Raw genomic sequence first — 21091 nt, 5'->3', positions numbered from 1 at the left:
CCCTGAGAAAAAGAACAGGAAATGACATTACTATAGGAAATGATGTCACCACAAGAAATGACATCACCAACCTAAGGAACCCCAAACACTAAATAGAAAGTGAGCTACACCATCAGTGCTTCATCTGGAGGCTCACTGATAGTGTTACCTAGTATGGTGACAAAATGTCTGAAAATGAACCTTCCAGCTCAGCGAGCAAACTTACACCCAGAACCTCAACCTGAGCTACAAATCTTCTAAAACTTGCTAATATTGTATGCTCTATTGGGGAAAATCCTCTACAGCTGAAAATATGTTGCTGGAAAAGCGCAGCAGGTCAGGCAGCATCCAGGAAACAGGAGAATCGACGTTTCGGGCATAAGCCCTTCTTCAGGAATCAGGCTTATGCCCGAAACGTCGATTCTCCTGTTCCCTGGATGCTGCCTGACCTGCTGCGCTTTTCCAGCAACACATTTTCAGCTCTGATCTCCAGCATCTGCAGTCCTCACTTTCTCCTCGAAAATCCTCTACATGTTGGCTGCCACAATGCTGCATTTTTATTGTTCAGAAACACAGATGAGAAAACTTTTGGAATACAATGAGCAATCAGGTACACAAAGACTTTCACATCAGTAAGCAAATTGATAAAAGAGGAAGCACATTATTATAAATTGTTTCCATGCGTCCATTTTACTTTTTCAAATGGCACAGAAGATGTATTACAGAATTGTTAATAAAAATCAGATATTGACATTCTTCTAAAATTGTTGAAGAACGTCCCATGATGCTTCATGTAAGGTGGACTCAATTGGGCAATGAATTCTGAGTCAGCTAAGGAAATTGTAATCGCAAGTTGAGCAAAAGAGATGGATCTTTAAAAGGAGTCTTAAACAAAGAAATGGATGTGGACAGATACAGGAATTTAGAGAAGCAATTCCAGAAATTGGGATCATGATGGTTCTGCTGCCAATGAGTGGTGTGAAAAGTGCAGGCAAGTATAAGAGTGTGATGTTAAGGGGAGGAAGCAATGAGAAGATGGGATTGGTAAGGTTACAGAGGGGACACGGCCACAGAGAAACTCCAGCAAGTTGCTAAGTATTTACAAATTGAGATGATGCATGAGTAGAAGTAAGTACCAATCAGCAAAGACAAAGATTGTTGTTAACTGGGACTTGGTGCACATTAGATATGATTAGGAGTGATCTCGATGAACTAATAGTTAAGAAGCCTGGAATATAGAAGCAGCAAAGGTAGTTTTAAGCTCCAGGTTTCTGGTCAATATAAGATAAGTTCTGAGATTGTTTTCTATCTAAATAATGTGCAGCCTAGTTTGATTACTGGAGCTCCTAACTTATTCGTTAGTGTGATCTGTACTATGTAGCACACTGACCAATCAAAATAACACCTTTCTTTTAAATCTAGGTGAAGAATTATACGTACAGGGGAGAAAGCGAGCTACATGTGGAAGGAATGATTCGGTGAAAGTTTTGCTTTTAAAACCTTGTAGTCATTAGGAAAGAGAGATTTGTATCTTTATAGTGTCTTTCACAACATCAAGACATTTCAAATTCTTTTTAAAACAGTGTCACACCTGTGAAATATGGTCACCATTGTAATGTAGGAAATGTGCGCACAGCAAAATCCCACAAACAGCAATAAAATAACAGTGGAGTTATTTGTTTGTTGGAGAGATTACTGTTGGCCAGCACGCTGGGATGGGGGGGGGGGGTGGACTTCAATATTCTTTGATTTAAAAAAAATGAGTGCTGTTGGACCGACAACGCACTGGTCAAAGGTGTGACTGGGATGTTTGGTTCAATGTTGACTGCAGCAGCATTGGCAAAACAGAAATACAAGCAAGCAGAAACTGCCCTGTACTGCACAGTGTGTTGAACTGGCCTTGGGAACTGCAGATCATAGTCGACAACTGCTGTTTGTAAAATAAATAATGCAGTTTGGTAACATATTGGAACAGTTCTTTCTGTCCCAGATCACTGTCTGAATACATGAGCTGTACCATTTCTGAGAGGGGATGCTGTTATTGGGAAGTGAAGATAGCTAAATTAACTGTGTTTAACTGTATTATTTAGCTGTATTAATTTCATGGGGTGTGCCAAAAGTAGTGTTATGTAAATAAGTAGGATTGTCCTGCCACTAATAGAAATTATTTCCTCAGAAAAGCATGCACTGTTATGGCTTTTGCTTTCCTCCTTGTGCTTTCCTGTTTAAACCGGCCTCCTGATCTCTGTGCAGGGATGTGTTTTGATCCTGCAGGCTTAATAATTTATTATGTTTAATAATCTCAAATGTCTCATTTTTATATTCATTGGGTAAGAGCTTGAATAATGACTGTCATGAAAATCAAACACGTTCTACTTCCAATATGAACTATTATTATCAAGCATTGGTTTTTCAATCAGGATTAGTACAGCTTTTACAGAGGAGAGCTCCTCCTACACTCATATGAAACACTGGTTGGTCAGCTGTAGCAGAGGTTCAGTACAGAATGCCATTTTCACCCATTAGTTTTGCACTTTCCTCTACATGACACAGGCAATTTCCTCTAATTCTACTCAAACAAATAATGTTGGAGAAATTCTGCAGGTCTGACAGCAACTGCTGTCAGAGAGAGAAAGAGTTTCAAGTCTCTTGTATGACTCTCTTTCAGAACTGTAGAATGCCTCCAGCTTGGATACAGGCCTTGGCCCATCAAGTCCAAACTGACCCATACCCACTCCATCCATGAAAGCCTGCATTTCCAATGGCGAATACATCTAGCCTGCACATTCTGGGTAATTTAACATGGCCAATCAACCTAACCTGAATATCTTTGGACTGTGGGAGGAAACCCCACCCATGCATAGAGAGAATGTACAAACACCACACACACAGTTGCCTGAGGGTGGAAACAAACCCAGGTCCTTGGCACTGTAAGGCAGCAGTTCTAACCACTGAGCCACCCCTAATTCTAATTCTACTGCTCTTCCAAAGTTAAAGTGTAAACTTGATTGAACCTTTCTGCAGAACAGGATTTTGTTTTGTGCTCAGTGGGCCACACTTGCAGTCTGAAGTCTTTCCCAGATAGCCATGCTTCATGCGTGAATTTGATGGTGGTAATTCCACTGTTATTTGTCCATCGGAGTGTGTGACTGCTGAGCTGTTTTCCTACCATCACCCACTATTCAGCTATGTGTATTTTCCAACAGTGTTAATATCATTGTTTTCCAACTGTGTAAAGTGACTAATAATCGGGAGCTAGAATCATGGCAGCCTAGTTTTCTCCTTAGCTCAAGGCTAATTGTAATGCCTTGGCTGTGATTAGCTTATTCAACACAGTTTAGCTTTGGCTGCCTATATCTCAGTTACATATGAACCGAAACATTCTATTCATATTTCTTTGTTTCTGTTGTCTGATAGAATCATTAGAATTACGGCTGGAGATGCCGACAAAACGAATTATCGCTGTTGGCAATTCAGTCATCCTGACTGGCAAGATTTCCATCCCTCAGGGAGCACAACTTGCCTCCGTGACATGGACCAAAAAGAGAGATGGACCAGTAAGTTTAATAGCATCATCAATATCAAGATGTTGGGTTTCTCAGGATCTTGGAGCCTTTGTGGGTCTTTAAATGATGGTCAAGGAGACCCAGATCTTGAAGTCACCATCTTATTTTTGGTGGCTCCTATACATGATGGTAAGGAGGGAGGTGGGGCGTGAAGTGCACTGATGCTAATTATAAATTAGTTGGATAATTTGAACTCTGTACACATGTCAACAAATCTGATTTTTGCTCTAGGAATGGCTTCAAACATTGTGTTCCATGACTTCATGACCAAAAGATAATTGCTGTTGAAAGGCAGATGCTGTAAAACTGTGAATTTGTGTGTATTTAAATCTTCTGTGCTTTAAATTTGATTGAAAAAAATTGCCTGCCTGTATCTATGAAAGTAGCAATTGTTTAGCAATTTCAATAGGTATTTGGGAAGTATCCTTTAGTGGTTTGATTATAGCATGATTACTACCTGACTCCTTTCCACAACATAACATTAACATAGAACAGGGGTTGATAGTTAAAACGATTATGAAATGATTGCTTGCATTTGATGTGGAGTTATGAATAGACAATTTTTTAATAAACAGTTAATTGTTTGAACAGATTTAATGCATATGATGTCATAGAACCAGAGTCATAGACATGTACATCATGGAAACAGACCCTTTTGTCCAACCTGTCCAAGCCGACCAAATATCCCAACCAAATCTAGTCCCACCTTCAAGCACCTAGCACATATCCCTCCAAACCCTTCCTATTCATATACCAATCCAAATGTCTTTTAAATGTTGCAATTGTAACAGCCTCCTCCCCTTCCTCTGGCAGCTCATTCCATACACGTACCACCCTCTGCGTGAAAAGGTTGCCCCTTAGGTGTCTTTTATATCTTTCCCCTCTCACCCTAAACCTATGCCCTCTAGTTCTGGACTCCCCAACCCCAGGGAAAAGACTTTGTCAATTTATCCTATCCATGCCCCTCAGAATTTTGTAAACCTCTATAAGGTCACCCCTCAGCTTCCAATGCTCCAGGGAAAATAGCCCCAGCCTGTTCAACCTCTCGTTATAGCTCAAATCCTCCAACACTGGCAACATCCTAATGAATGTGAATGATTCTTCTTCAATATAGTAAGTCCTGTAATAAATATTTAGAAACATTTGTTTCATTTCGCATGTTTCCTGAAATCTGCTGAAGGTTGCGTTGGCATGCAAGTACAAGGAGAAAGGACAATTGGTAGGAGGGATCACAAGTTTGTACTGAGTTGGCATAGTTGTTTCTGGAGTCTTGGAAATAAGTAAGTGGTCATGACTTGGCGTGTGTGGTACCAAGTTATATCAGTGTTATAAGGGATCATGAGGATGACTGGGGATCATCCAGTACACCTTACCCACCCTCCTCTCTCAGCGGCCAATGCAACGTCAGAACCTGAGACAAAAGCAGAGAATGCTGGTGAAATCCCCCAGGTCTGACAGCAGCTGTGGAGAGAGAAACAGAGTTAATGTTTTGAGTCTGATTTGAATCCTCTTCGGACCTGAAGGTGTTGGAAAGCGGGTTTTGTTTGATAGAAACAGAGAAAGGTTAAGGGCAGTACAAAAGATGAAGACAAAGACATAAATCAATGAGAAAGAGAAAAGGAGATGTAAAATGGGTGTAAATTAAGGTGTGTGTGTGAGAGAGAATGAGTCCTGTCTACTAAGAGCAATCTAGATGAGATTTAACCGCAACAAGCACGGTGGCTCAGTGGTCAGCACTGCTGCTTCACAGCACCAGGGTCCCAGGTTCAATTCCAGCCTCAGGTGACTGTCTGTGTGGAGTTTGCACATTCTCCCCGTGTCTGCATGGGTTTCCTCCGGGTGCTAAGGTTTCCTCCCACAATCCAAAGATGTGCAGGCCAGGTGAATTGGCCTTGCTAAATTGCCCATAGTGCTAGGTGCATTAGTCAGAGGGCAATGGGTCTGGGTGGGTTACTCTTTGGAGGATTGGGCCGAAGGGCCTGTTTCCACACTGTAGGGAATCTAATCTAAAAAAATCTGTGTGTGTATCATAGAATCATTGGGCACATAAACAGATGCTTCAGTCCAACTCAACCAAAATTAACTGGTCTGATTTACTTGTGTTTGGTCTATATCCCTCATAAACCTTTCCTATTCATGTACCTGTCCAAATATATTTTAAATGTTGCCTGTACCGTGTTCTCTGGCAGCTTGTTCAGTACGCAAACCACCCTTTGATTGAAAATGTTGTCTCTCAGGTCCCTTTTAAATCTTTCCCTCTCACTTTAAACCTATGCCCTCTGCTTTTGGACTCCCCAGTCCATGGAAAATGATATACAAGCCTCTCTAAGGTCATCCCTCAGCCTCCTATGGTCGAGAAAAGAAATTGTTCCAGCCTCTCCTATAGCTCAAACCCTCCAGTCTTGGCAACATCCTTCGAAATTTTTTTGCTTCCTTTCTATTTTAATAACATCCTTCCTACAGCAGGGCAGCCAGAATTGTATGCAATATTCTAAAAGTAGCCTCACTAATGTTTTGTGCAGCTGCAACATGATGTCACAACTTCTATACCTCATGCTCTGACCAGTGACTAGCTACCTGAAGAAGGAGGAGCGCTCTGAAAGCTTCTACTTCCAAATAAACCTGTTCGACTATCACCTGGTGTTGTGTGATTTTTAAGTCTGACCAATGAAGGCAAGCATGTGAAATGCCTTCTTCCCCACCCTGTCTATATGTGGTGCCACTTGAAAGGAACTCTGAAGCTGTACCCCTGGATACCTCTGTTGGAAGAAAAAGCATTCGATTCTGATGTTATGGAATCTCAAGGGTTGAGGCTGCAAAGTGCTTCAGGAGAGAATGGGATGCAGCTTGTGCTTTGTTGGAACATTGCAGCAGGCTAGGGGCATGAAGTATTATTATGAGAGCTAGGGGGTATATTGAAATGGCAAGCAACTGACATTTCTGTGGACAGCGGTCAGAGAATTCATACAGCAGAGCAGCAGGCCTATTGACTCTATACCAACCCTCCAAAGAGCACTCCACCCAGCCCCCAGCCCCTACTCCGACCCCCATTCCTGGAACCCTGCATTTCCTATAGCCAATCCACACAACCTGCACATCTTTGAACTGTGGAGGGAAACTGGAGCACCTGGAGGAAACCCACATAGACACAGGGAGAATGTGCAAACTCCACACAGACAGTTAACTGAGGGTGGAATTGAGCCCAGGTCCCTGGCGCTGTGAGGCAGCAGTGCTAACCACTGAGCTAACGTGCTGCCCCATTAGGGCAAATCCAGCACTGGATATTGGGCTCAAAAAAACCTGGGAAAGTCAGTAGATAATCATTGATTAGACCTGAGTCAGAAATAGAGATTGCAATCCAGATCGAAAGATTTGAACCCTTTTAAGGCCATCCAAGCTAGATACCATGCTCATTGATATAATGTCAACATGAAGAAGTACATTGCTTTTGTTTGATTCTGTTATGTTTGCTCCATGCCATGCAGGTAACTTTCTTTGTCAAAGATTAATTTTGCTTTTCTCCTTCCCAAGATATTGATGTATACCAATTCTGGCATATTTCCAATATCTCGATATGAAAACCGTATCGGCTTCAAAAATTCAAAGCTGGCTGGTGATGTCTCCATATACATCAATGACACAAAGCTGACTGACACAGATACCTATACTTGCACAGTAGCCGTTTCACTTCCTGGTGATGGCAACAAACTTATCTCTGGAGAAACAGCGTTGTTTGTACGGGGTACGTATTATACTGTGCTTGTTCATTAAAGCCAGAGATCAGGGGAATGAAGTACTTCTAACATTGGTGATTAATTAGCAAATGGGGCCGAGGATTTAGATTAGGTTTGTTCAGTAAACCCCTGTATGAAGAATAAAAGTTTGTTGTCTATGTCCCCAAAGTTTCCTGGGCCGTTTTTATGCTGAATTTCAACATTTCCTTTCCGGGGCTAGTTGGATCACCATTTGGCACAAGGTGGGCACAGTCCTCCCATTTGCGTCTGAGGTTCTACAGGTATACATAAGACCTTGAGTAACATATTTCAATAAATTTATGGCTGTTTGGCATGGATGAACTGCTTGGTCTATTGCAGGTGGCTATGTCCACCAGTAGGCACATTTATCCCTGCCCCAGCAGACTGAATTTAGCCCTTGCAGATCATTTTTTTTCAGGTAAAAGTGGGGACTGCAGATGCTGGAGATTAGAGCCGAGAGAGCTTCATCAGGGCTTTTGCTCGATACGTTGATTCTTCTGGTCCTTGCTTGCTGCTTGACCTGCCGTGCTTGTCCAGCACCACACTCTCGACTGCCATTTTTTAAGGCTGTCCGGAGTGGGATTTTTCCCAGTGTGTAGTTTTGGAATTCCAGTCCCGTTTCGGACATACCCTGTTGATATTAAAGAGTTTTTGTATTCACTGTTTTGAGCCACCATGAAGGCAACAAGCCACACTCCATACGGCAAGGATCTGAGGCCTACAAGAGCAGGCTTTTTCACTTCTAGCCTGAATAAACTATGCTTTAGGCACCTCAAACAAACTTTGAAAAGACATTCATTTTGAACATGTGTTGGATCCTTACTGAAGGCCTAATGTCTGATTTATGCAGCCATCTGGGATAAATAAATAGAAGATATTATAGACGTATGAGAGGCCCAGTACAAAACTGATGCCCACACCCTATCAGTGAGGGAAGGAGCTGTTGGGTTTTATGAGTGACATGTTGGGTGGGAATCATGGGATAGTCTGCAGATGTTTAAGGTTACCTTGGCCTCCTCTCATTGGACCTGCTGAAAGAGCAAACACAAAGTTGGTACCACAACATGGATTCAATCCCAGATCTTTGCTATTCAACACCCCACCAAAATTACAGGTCAGCATTCTTAGAAAAAGGTGAGAAAAATTGTAGAGTTGAAGGTGAACAGCTTTCATGACAGATTTCATTTGCTTAGATATAACAACGTGGTTGACTCTTAACTGCTCCTTGAAATAGACTAGCTAGCAACTCAGTTCAGGTGTTATTAGGGAAGGGCAACAAGTGTTGGCTTTGTCAGTGACATCCACATTTATGAAAGAATAAATTACAGTAAAATTTAGATTATCCTGCACCTCAGGATGCTCCACCCATTTGTTGTATGTCTGGGTTATAACTCTATTTGGTCTGCCGAAGCAGAGCTTTACTTATTGATCAAAAGACGCATCATCTTCAATCTAGACTGGACGTTCCACTCCTTTCCAACTCTCTCTACTTAATCTGTGACTCCAATATCATCGCTGCATCATCCTTGTCATTATTTTTGATCCTGGTGTTAATTCCATTCCTCTACATCGCAAGTTTTTAACTAAATTGTTACATGTCTATTGTAAATATTTCTCCCAAAATCTTAGGTTCACGGGTTAGTTTCTGTGCTGCTTTGACAATTCTCGCAATCTGGTTGAGGTCTGAATGGTATGGTGATATTTGGGTAACAGATGATAGTGTAACCCATCATATGACTCTGAGGTCAGGAAGGGAGAAAACACCACACTGGAATGCGAATGCAAAGAGAGAGGTCTTAGACACTACACTAGAGAGCAGTATTTGATGTCTTATTGTGTACACGTGTAAATAAAGGAATCTTACACTATGTAATTATTTGAAGAGTTTTACATTGGAACAAGGAGCAAATAGCCTCAGGTACAGTATATGTTCATACACCCACACAGCAAGATACCCCAGACTGGTAAATCAATGTATATCTAGCAGTACTGGTGTAAAACACTTGCTTTCTGAGGCCTAGCAGTTTGTACTTTTCCTTCTTTCAGTGCAAGTATATCTCTCCTGGATGGTTGTCAATGCTTCTTCTTCCTCAATTTCCAAGATCAGATTTTTAAAAGTTCAATTATGTCAAAGCATTAAGGTTTCTCCCTATAGACCCATGATCTATTTCAATCATGCATTAGCTTAGTTGTTGCAACGATTACTCCTTCTCTCCTGTTAATTTCTTACCCATGCTTTCACCCGAAGCTGCAACTCTGGCAAGTCTTGACTCTGTACCTTATATTGAAGTTTCAAGCTTGGTTGCCCATCCCTAATTGCCCAGAATTGAGAGTCAACCATATTGCTGTGGGTCTGGAGTCATATGTAGGCCGGGTCAGGTAGGAATGGCAGTTTCCTTCCCTAGAGGACATTAGTGAACCAGATGGGTTTTTCTGACAATCGATTCATGGTCATCATGAGATGATATTTCCATATATTTTTGTAAATTATTGATTTCAAATTCCATTATGGTGGGATTCAGAGTCCCCTGCTGGTTCTCTGGATTAAGAGTCCAGTGATAATGCCACTAGGCCATCACCTTCCCTTGTGTAATGTGGGATTGTTTAATCCTCCTTATGGTTATGATTCAAATTGCTAATCAGCATTTTTGAGTTACTGTCATAATCCATGCTCTGTGCATACCAGATAATGCAAATTTAACTGTATATATGAGACAACACATGTAGTAAGTCCATGAGCATTACAGCAATTGCAATATTTTGTAAATTGTTTGTCAGCTTGCAAACAAATGTGTTGTTTTAAGTATTGTGTTGTTTCTATTTTATCATTGTACCAACAACCACTTCATGTACATCTGTTTTCTCTTCACATGTCTTACTCAGTTCCACCTTCCCCTCCAAAGTGCACAATTGCTGCTGGAAGCCAATATTTTGGCAGCAATGTGACCCTAAGATGTCACTCAGAAAAAGGTGAACCTGCACCCAATTACTCCTGGACATGGACGACTTCCAGGACAAAGCCTACTTTACGCCGTGGACATTGTGAGTATGAGAAACTGAAATGTTTTTGCTTTATGTTTGATGGAGAACTAACTATCTGCAAAAGCTGGAAGGTTCCCACACTAAATGTTTCGTATGAGTGTGAATACACTTTCGGAGCACTTCATTTGATGTTAGGGTGCATTGGGACATCCTGAGGTCAGGTAAGGCACGATATAAATGCAGACCTTTTTGAGAGGGTATGGATGTAACTTGGGTGCTGGGAAAGAGTGCTATAATGCTTAGATTCTGAGTTGCCATTGTAGTGAATTATTGTGTAAAATTCTATATCAACATTTCCATTTGCACAGAAAGTGTGGCACTGGAAAAAAAGTACAGCAGGCAAGGCAACATCTAAGGAACAAGAGAGTCGACATTTTGGGCATAACCTTTCATTAGTACTGATGAAGGGTTATGCCCCAAATGTCGACTCTCTTGCTCCTCAGGTGCTGCTTGACGTGTTGTGCTTTTTCTGGTACGACACTTTATCGGCTCTTGACTTTTCAGCATCTGCAGTCCTCGCTATCCCCTATTTGCATACAAATCTTGCTTTAATTATGACCTCCAAAACAAGACATGCTATTGAATGATAAAACAGCATGGAAGTAGGCCATTAATTTCAATTCTTTCATTGAGTGTGGATATCAATGGCTTGGCCAATATTTTTTGAGAATGTGGTGACAAGCCACTATCATAAACTTCACCTGGTGCAGGTCTGCCATCATTGAGGGAGATGGTGGTGTAATAGTAAAGGTCACCAGCCGAGTAGTCCAGAGAAGAAAGTGAGGACTGCAGATGCTGAAGATCAGAGTCGAGAGTGTGTTGCTGGAAAAGCGCATCTGGTCAGGCAGCATCCAAGGAGCAAGAGAGTTGACATTTCAGGCAATAGCCCTTCATCAGGAATGAGGATAATAGTAATAGGGTGAAGCGGATAGATGGGAAGGAAGATGGACAGGTTATGAAGGTGGTGCCGAGTTGGAAGGTTGGAACTGGGATAAGGTGAGACCACATTGATGCTGTGTGGTTGGAGGGTCCCAAGGCAGAAGATGAGGTGGTTCTTCCTCCAGGCATTGGGTGATTAGGGAGTGGTGATGGAGGAGGCCCAAGACCTCCATGTCCTTGGCGGAGTGGGAGGGAACGTTGAAGTGTTCGGCTACGGGGTGGTGGGGTTGGTTGGTGTGGGTATCCCGGTGATGTTCTCTGAAGCGCTCTATAAATAGGCGTCCTGTCTTCCCAATGTAGAGGAGACTGCATCGGGAGCAACGAATACAGTAGCTGACATGTGTGGAAGTGCAGATGAAACTTTCATGGATGTGGAAGGCTCCTTTAGGACCTTGGACGGGGGTGAGGGGGCAGGTGTTGGCGCAGGTTATGTAATTGATGTATACTACCCCTTCCCACCCCACTAAACCCCACCCCTCCAATCTCACACTTCCATTCTCGAACCCCAACCCTCCAAACACCTTCCCACCAATCACCACCCTAGTCCTCACCTTCCACCACCAATTTCCATATATATCGCATCATTCTCCATCATTCCGCTACATACAAATGGACCCCACCACCAGAGATATATATCCCTCCCCACCCCTATCCACTTTCTGTAAAGATCATTCCCTCCGCGACTCCCTTGTCAGGTCCATGCCCCCCACCAAGCCACTCTCCCCTCCAAGCACCTTCCCCTGCCACCGCAGGAATTACAAAACCTGCACCCACATCACCTCCGTCCAAGGCCCCAAAGGAGCCTTTCACATCCATCAAAGTTTCACCTGCACTTCCACACGTCATTTACTGTATCTGTTGCTCCTGATGCACTCTCCTCTACATTGGGGAGACAGGTCACCTACTTGCAGAGTGCTTCAGAGAACATCTCTGGGTCACCTGCACCAACCAACCCCACTGTTCGTGGCCGAACACTTCAACTCCTTCTCCCACTCCACCAAGGACATGCAGGTCCTGGGCTTCCTCCATTGCCACCCCCTAACCACACAATGCCAGGAGGAAAGATGCCTCATCTTCCAACTTGGTACCCTCCAACCACATGGCATCAATGTGGACTTCACTGGTTTCCTTATTTCCCCTCCCCCCCTACCTTGTTCCTGTTTCAACCTTGCAACTCAGCATCACCCTCATGACCTTGTCCTACCTGTCCATCTTCCTTCCCACCTATCCATTCCACCCTCCTCTCTGACCTATCACCTTTACCCCCACCTCCATCCACCTATCGCACTCTCAGCTACCTTCCCCAGCCTCACCTCCTCCCATTTATTCTCCACCCCCTCGGCTCACAAGCCTCTTTCCTGATGAAGGGCTTTTGCCCAAAACATCGATTCTTCTGCTCCTTGGATGCTGCCTGACCTGCTTTTCTTTTCCAGCACCACACTCTCGTCTAGTGATCCAGGCTGACACTAGATATAAATTCAACCAGATATAATGCTAACATTTGAACACACGTGTGTTCAAATGTTAGCATTATATCTGGTTGAATTTAAAGTCAGTTACTAGCATTGTACAAAGCCAGTCTCAGTGACAGCATGATAACATGATTCATATCATGATTCATAATATATGAATAGGAAGGGTTTAGAAGGATATGGGTCAAGTAATGGCAAATGGGGCGAGATTAATGTGGAGTATCTGGTTAGCATGGACGGGATGGACTGAAGGGTCTGCTTCCGTGTTGTATGTCTCTTTGACTCTATAACTATCACCGATTGTTGTCAAAACTCAATTGAGTCACTGATGCCCATCAGGAAGGAAATCTGCCACCTTTACCTGGTCAGACCTACATGTGACTGCATACATACTGTAATGTGGTTGAATCTGAAATGGGCCACTCAGTTCAAGGGAAGTTTCGGACAGGCAACAAGTGCTAGCTTTACAACTGAGCTCTTGTAGGAGCTCTGCCAGAAGGTGTATCATAATACGTCTAATTCTCGGTTTTTCTACAATCAGAGTGTTGGTTTTGCTGATGATGTTCACGGGAAGTTGTGGGATTGTGATGCAGTGAGAGCAAAGGAACAGCTACATTGTTCAAAGTCAAGGTGGTATGTGCTTTAGTGGGGAGCTTGCTGTTGGTGAGGTTCCCACCAGTCTGCTGCCTTTTACCCTTTGAGGCATAGAGGTTGTGCATTAGGAAGAAGCGATAGAATGAGTTGCTTGTGCATAGTACACACTGCTGCCACTGTTTGTCAATGGTGAAGGGTGTGAATCCTTAACTATGTGGATGAGGTGCCAGTCAAGCACGTTGCTTTGTCCTGCATGTTGATGAGCTAATTGATTGCTCACCATCCAGGCAAGTGGAGATCTTTCCATCACACATCTGACTTGCAGGTTTTGCAGAGGCAGGAACTAAGTTACACACTTAAAAGTTCACAATCTCTGGCCTGCTAATGTAGCCGCAGTGTTTATAATGATGTCAGTTCAGCTCCTGTTGAATGGTGAACCCCTCCTCTGCCTACCTCACCCTACACCAACCCCATCCCAAGAGTGTTGATGGTGAAGGGTTCAGTGATGGTAATACCATTAATTGAAAATCAAGGCGAGTCCTTACGTTCTCTTATTCTGAAGTTAGCCATTGCCCGGTACTTGTACAGTGTGAAAACTGCGGTTGCCACTTTTCAGTCCAGGTCTGAATGCAGGTCTTGCTGCATTTGGACATGAGCTGCTTCAGTGTCTGAGAAGTCACAAGAGGGGCTTAACTTTGCGCAAACATCAGAAAATATCCTGACTTCTGACCTCATGATGGAGGGAAAATCATTGATGAAGCACCTGAAGATGGCTGTGCTTAGGACAATACTGTCAGGAACTCCTGCCAAGGTGCCCTGAGACTGAGATGATTGGTGTAAAACAAGAAAACCACCTTCCTTTGTGCTAGATGTTACTCTTAGAGGAGAGTTCTCTCTCTAATTCCTATTGACTTCAATCTTGCCAGAGCTTTTGATGCCACATATGGTCAAATGCTGTCTTGATGTCAAGGGAAGTCACTCATCTTATATTGGCATGTGCCCTTCATCAGGAATGTGGCGTTTGGGCCAAGGAGGCTGAGAGATAAATGGGAGGGGGCTGGGGCTGGGTAGAAGGTAGCTGGGAAAGCAATAGGTAGGTGAACGTAGAGGTGAAAGTGATAGGTCGGAGAGAAGGATGAAGCAGATAAGTGGGAATGAAGATGGACAGGTAGGACTGTTCAAGAGGGCGTTGCTGAGTTGGAAGTTTGGGACTGGAATAAGGTGGGGGGAGGGGAAATGGGGAAACTGGTGAAACCTACATTGATTCCCTGTGGTTGGAGGCTCCTAAGGTGGAATATGAGGCGCTCTTCCTCCAGGCGTCAGGTGGTTAACATTTGGCGATGGCGGAGGCCTAGGTCCTACATGTCCTTGGCTGCGTGGGAAGGGGAGGTGACCACAATTTCCTCTCCCATGTGGTTGACGATGCACTCCATTACATCTCCTCCACTTCCCGCACCTCTGCCCTTGAACCCCACCCCTCCAATCGCAACAAGGACAGAAACCCCTGCCCTCACCTTCCACCTCACCAACCTCCAGATACATCACATCGTCCTCCACCATTTCAGCCACCTACAAACAGACCCCACCACCAGAGATATATTTCCCTCCCCACCGCGATCTGCGTTTTGGAGCGACCATTCCCTCTGTGACTCCCTTGTTCGATCCATGCTCTCCACCAATCCACCCTCCCTTCCCAGCACCTTCCCTTGCCACCACAATAAGTGCAAAACCTGCACCTCACTTCCCCCCTCAGCTTCGTCCAAGACCCCAAAGGGTCCTTCCACATCCATCAGAAATTTACCTGGACTTCCTCACGTCATTTACTGCATCTGTTGCACCCGATGTGCTCTCCTCTACATTGGGGAGACAGGATGCCAACTTGCAGATCTTTTCAGAGAACACCTATGGGTCACCCGCACCAACCAACCAACCCCACTGCCTTGTGACGGAATGCTTTGACTTTTATAAACTATTCAATATTCAAAAATTGCTTTCTCCAGGATTTCCAATTTTGTCATTTATTTGACCCATCTCTAAAAATTAAAATTTCCTGGTAATGCTATTTATGATGCCAATGCTTCCTAATATGGTAAGTATCACATTTTCATTAAAGGATTTTATTCAACAATAATGGCGGTTCAACTGCACTTTACTGCTGTACTGGAGGATTTCGTTGTGCTTGTTCTTTTGGAATTCCATAGCGATACAAAACATCAGCTCTACTAAAATCTATGAACATGAAGGCAGTTCGTTTTTTGAACAAGGGAGTCCATATTCATCCCATTTCTGCATGTCAGGAAATCAAATATGTTGATTTGGCCAGTTATGTGTACATTTTCCTTTACTTCCCAATGTCAACAGAAGAAATTTGCTTTATTCTCATGCCCAACTGTATGTGCTAAAATTAACAAATGGAAATTTATCCACATCTGGCAGCCTTAAGTACTCAGGTCAGGGTATGTCACAGTCCAGAGTTCCCTCCCTGTCGATGATGTGCTTTAACTCTTACCTTAGAGCTCCCCCTATCGCACCAGAACAGACTCTCCATTCTCCAAACCATTTGTGAATGAGACTGAGTCAAGTTAAACTATCACTGGATTTTTCTAATACATTCGGGGTTGATGCCAACTCTTTTAAATTGTTGCTTCATTACTAGTGGAGACAGGAAGATTTCCATTCCATCTTTCTGTGCTGTATTTCAACCCAGGCTCCAGGAAGGTAGAGATGTTGGGCTATAATTATATCAATAATCTTTTTGGGCTATTATCCAATGAGGTTGGCGCATGCGCACACTTTACATCTGACGCAAGCCTGCAGCCAGGCCACAACGTCAGTCAATGGGAAACTTCCACTTATTGTCAGTATTCCTAACTTGTAGCTACCTTCCCCTGTAACCACAAAAGATTCAAAATCTGCCAGCACACTACCCCACCCCCCCCCCCACCCCCTCATCTCACAGGGTCCAAACAGTCCTTCCAGCTGAGACAGAGGTTCACCTGCCTCTCCTCCAACCTAGTTTACTGTACCTGGTGCTTCTGATGGAAGACCTAAACTAAGGGCACCTTTCTTCCAGCATCTCAGCCGGGCCCATAAGGGCTAGCCTGACCTCCTGGTCAACCCCCACTTCAATTCCCCTTCCGACTGCCTCTCTGACATGTCCATCCTCAGCCACCTCCATTGCTACAGACTGCAAATTGGAGGAACAACTCCTCATCTTCCTCCTGGGCAGCCTACAGCCTGGAGGACTCAATACTGAGTTCTCCAATTTCAAATAACCTTCCTACCCATCCCCGGACTCCCTTTCCAGGCCCACTTCCTCCCTTCCATTTCTCCAACCTTTCCGTCCGGCTTCCAACCGGAAATATTCTTCCCAGCAACCAACCAGGTCATTGCTACCACCTCTATTCAACTTTTACTGCCTCACCATTCTGGCACCCAGTCCCCACCTCTAACCCTTTCCTCCGCCACCTCTTTATTTTCAGCTCCCACCTCCATTCCTGAAGAAGGGTTATAGCCGAAACATCAACTTCCCCTGGTGCCTGGCTTGCTGTGTTCTTCCAGCCTCCTGCTTATCTACTTTGGATTCCAGCATCTGCAGTTTTTTTTTGTCTCTAACTCAGTGCTACAGCTGACATCCTCACAAGTTTACACAACTTAACACGTTCCATTGCCAGAAGGAAACATCTCTGCAATGCTACTTAAAGGGATCATTGGGATCCTGGGTAATGTGTTCCTGTGCATTTTTGTCCTCCAGGAGATTTAAGCTTTATATGGGCAGAATTGTTTGGAGACTGGCCTAATTGGTGGAGATATGGACTTGATGCCTTGAACTTGAATATCGTTGTAAACAATGATATATCCTGTCAGAGCTTTTCACCTTACACTCATCAGACAGATGCAAGAGTACCAAACTACAAATGGAGCAACAGTTTATAATGAACAAGTAAAAGAAACTAATTGATGTGGTACTCTTTGACTAATACAGAATATTTGCACAATCTGGTGTCATAGGATCCCTACAGTGTGGAAGGAGGCCATTCGGCCCATCGAGTCCACACCAGCACTCGGAAGAGCATCCCATCATACCTAGCCTCCCATCGTATCCCTTTAATCCTGCATTTAGCATGACCAATCTACCGAACCTGCACGTCTTTGGACTGTGGGAGGAAAGCCACACAGACACAGGGAGAACGTGCAAACTCCATACGGATGCCCAGGGCTGGAATTGAACCTGGCTCCCTGTCATTGTGAAGCAGCAGTGCTAACCATTGTATCACCATGCTACCCTGCTGTGGTAAGGTAATGAAAATAATAATTATGTACAGGTCACTTGTGGAATATGATAAACAAGGAATGCAAACTGCCAGACCTCCACCAAGGAATGCCAGTTTGGATCTGAGACTACATTCAGAATGGACAAGTAGTTAAATGGGCTCTTGAAAGGGTTCAGAAAAGATTTACAAGGATGTTGTCAGGGTTGGAGGATTTGAGCTATAGGGAGAGGTTGAATAGGCTGGGGCTGTTTTCCCTGGAGCTTCGGAGGCTGAAGGGTGACCTTACAGAGGTTTATAAAATCATGAGGGGCACGGATAGGGTAAATAGATGAGGCCTTTTCCCTGGGGTGGGGGAGTCCAGAACTAGAGGGCTAGGTTTTGAGTGAGAGGGGAAAGACATAAAAGGGATCAAAAGGGGCAACATTTTCACGCAGAGGATGGTGCTTATATGGAATGAGCTGCCAAAGGAAGTGGTGGAGGCTGGTACAATTGCAACATTTAAAAGACATCTGGATGGGTGTATGAATAGGCAGGGTTTGGAGGGATATGGGCCAGGTGTTGGCAAGTGGGACTAGATTAGGTTGGGAGATCTTGTTGACATGGACGAGTCGGACCCAAGGGTCTGTTTCCATGCTGTACATCTCTGACTCTATGGCATCTTATTGTAGTCTACATTTTACCATTTGCTTGTAAACACCAAGAGGAAGCTCATGTGATTTTTCATCACTCCCTATGCTGTACCTGATTAGCATATTACATAGTTAAAATGAATCCTCACACTATATATCCTCAACCCAATGAATCTCTTAACTTCCACTGCAATGTTATGAAGACCAAGCTAACTATAGCTTTGGGTTGCTGTTATCCTTCTCCTGTTTTCTACTCTTAGGTTTTCCTTACTTCATTTTTTAGGGCCAACTAATACAATTAGATTCGATTAGAGAGCCCCTAATTTCCTTTACAGGGCTTTGGGTCTTGTGGATGGTCTCCCAGATTTTTCAGGGGTGACAAAGAATTCGTAAATGACTTAGGTCACCAAATTGTCGTCAAGAGTGTGGTGCTGGAAAAGCACAGCAGGTCAGGCAGCATCCAAGGAGCAGGAAAATCGACGTTTCGGCAAAAGCCCTTCATCAGGAATCAGGCCCTTCCTGATGAAGGGTTTTTGCCTGAAATGTCAATTTTCCTGCTCCTCAGATGCTGCCTAACCTGCTGTGCTTTTTCAGGGCCGCACTCTTGACTCTAATCTCCAGCATTGGCAATCCTCACATTCGCATATCACCAGATTGTCATCTAGACTCATGGATGAATGTAGCATCTCTGGCTCAGTGGGTAGATGATGCTTCCACAATGTAGGAGGATGTTTCCGTGTGGCATCTGCTACTTGTCTGTTCTGTATCGTTATTTGTTTGGATGAGGTAGAGCTATTAATGTAGTGCCCATTTAACTACTTGTCCATTCTGAATGTAGTCTCAGATCCAAACTGGCATTCCTTGGTGGAGGTCTGGCAGTTTGCATTCCTTGTTTATCATATTTCCACAACTGGCTGCAATAATATTTGTCCCACATGGAAAAGTAGGAGCAGGATAGGCCATTCTGCCCTTCTCACCTCATTCTAGGTCATGGCTAACCATCTACCTCAAAGCCATTTTTCCACACTATTCCCAATTGACGTAATTAGTTACCTTGATGTAATTAGTTTCTAGAAATCTGTTGATCACTGCCTCGATCAGATTTAATGATTGAGCTTCCAGAGCCCTTTGGAGTGAAGAATTCCAACGATTCACTAATCCCAGAGTGAGGACATCTTCCTTCTCTCAGTTCCAAATTGCTTGTCCCTTACTCTGACACTATGTTTACTTTTGAAGGAAAAACAGCCTCTCTGTACCTAACTTTAAAGAACAGTGTAAGTTTCAACAAGGTTAGTACTCAGCAAGCTGAATGAACTGACTTGATTTAATTTGTTATTGTTGCATGTACATCAGTACTGTGAAAGGTTTTGTTTTGTGTGCAGTACAGGCATATCATAACATAAAAAGACCTTAGGCTGATTAAGCAGAACGAGAAATGCAAAGTTACAGCTGTAAAGGAGGTACACAAAATGCAAAATCGACGTTAGTTTTGAAATTTAAGAGGTCCATTCAGAAGTCTAATAACAGCGGGGAAGAAGTTGTTCTTGAATCTGTTGGTACATGTGTTTAAGCTTCTGTATCTTCTATCTGATGGAAGTGGCTGGAAGAGATTATAACTAGTGTTGTAAGGATCTTTGATTATGTTGGCTGCTTTTCCGAGGCAGTGAGAAGTGCAGATGGAGTCAATGGATGGAAGGTTGGCTTGCATGATGGACTGGGCTGTGTGAATAGTTTCTCATGGTCCTGGGTAGAGTAGCTGTCATACCAAGCCGTGATGCATTCAGATAGAAGGCTTTCTGAGGTGCATCTGTATAAATTGGTGACAGTCCTTACGGACTGACCAAATTTTCTTAGCCTCCTGAGGAAGAAGAGGCGTTCTTGTGCCTTCTTGGCTGTCACACCAATGTGAGTGGTCCAGGACAGATTGTTGGTGATCATCATTGCTAATCACTTAATGATTAGCTAGTCATGATTGCTGACTTTTTCCCCAGCTCCCAGACGTTATGGTAGTTGTTGTCACGAGATCATCCCTCGTGCTCTTCAAGTATAATTGTCAGCGAGTGGTTCCTGCATTCACTGCCTGAGAGTGGTCTTCCAAGAGAATTGCATTTCAAGAGAAAAAACATTCTGAGGCTATGGGAAAAGTATACTGAGTGGCATTCGGTTAATCGCTCTTGCAGAAAGTCAGGACAGCTATGATGGGCTGAAGGGTCTTACTCTGTTGTGTAATGATTCTATAATTTCACAAAGTTCCTACAGGAAAACCTCCAAAACGAATTCCCAAAAGTGGTCACCAGTTCCCCCTGAGGAGAGGTGGTGGCATTGTGGTAGTTCCATTGGATTAGTATTCCAGTAAATTCCAGTCACCTGGGAAAGTGATGGCCTAGTGATGTTATCACTGGACTGTTAATCCAGAGACCAGGTTCGAATCCTGCCATGGAAGATGGTGTAATTTGAATTCAATAAAAGTCTGGAATTAAGAGTCTAACGATGGCTGAGAATCCATTCCTGGTTGTCAGGGAAAATTCATCTGGTTCACGAACGCCCTCCAGGAGAGGCAACTGTCATCCTTACCCAGTCTGGCCTACATGTGACTCCAGACCCACAGCCATGTGGTTACCTCTTAATTGTCGTCTGGGCAATAAATGCTGGGTTAACCCTTAACCTGTGAATAAATAAGAAAACACCCAGGTAAATGCTCTTGGGGAATGTGTTTGACTCCCACCACAGCAGATGATGAAGTTTGAATTCAGTAAAACAAAATCTGGAGGTATTAGTTAACCTAATGTTGTTGATGTAAAATTGCTTTTGACCTGAAAACCAATATGATTCACTAATGCC

The 21091-nt window shown here is 43.6% G+C and overlaps 1 protein-coding gene across 3 annotated transcripts in view; it reads left to right on the top strand.

The window, feature by feature from the left end:
• esama (endothelial cell adhesion molecule a) overlaps positions 1-21091 on the top strand; it is a 147313-nt gene that overhangs the window by 102121 nt on the left and 24101 nt on the right. For 2 of the 3 annotated variants that reach the window (XM_043676833.1, XM_043676836.1), the window contains exons 2-4: positions 3397-3536; positions 7077-7287; positions 10184-10342. In XM_043676833.1, coding sequence (XP_043532768.1) covers positions 3397-3536; positions 7077-7287; positions 10184-10342 — 510 coding nt within the window. Of the gene's footprint in view, positions 1-1439; positions 1458-3396; positions 3537-7076; positions 7288-10183; positions 10343-21091 lie in introns of those variants that run through there. The other variant, XM_043676834.1, reaches the window with a different exon arrangement.

The sequence above is a fragment of the Chiloscyllium plagiosum genome, chromosome 35 (assembly GCF_004010195.1).
Source record: "Chiloscyllium plagiosum isolate BGI_BamShark_2017 chromosome 35, ASM401019v2, whole genome shotgun sequence".
In the NCBI taxonomy this organism is placed as follows: Eukaryota; Metazoa; Chordata; class Chondrichthyes; order Orectolobiformes; family Hemiscylliidae; genus Chiloscyllium; species Chiloscyllium plagiosum.
The sequence above is the reverse complement of the archived record's forward strand: the minus strand, read 5'-3'. Positions and strand labels throughout refer to the sequence as shown.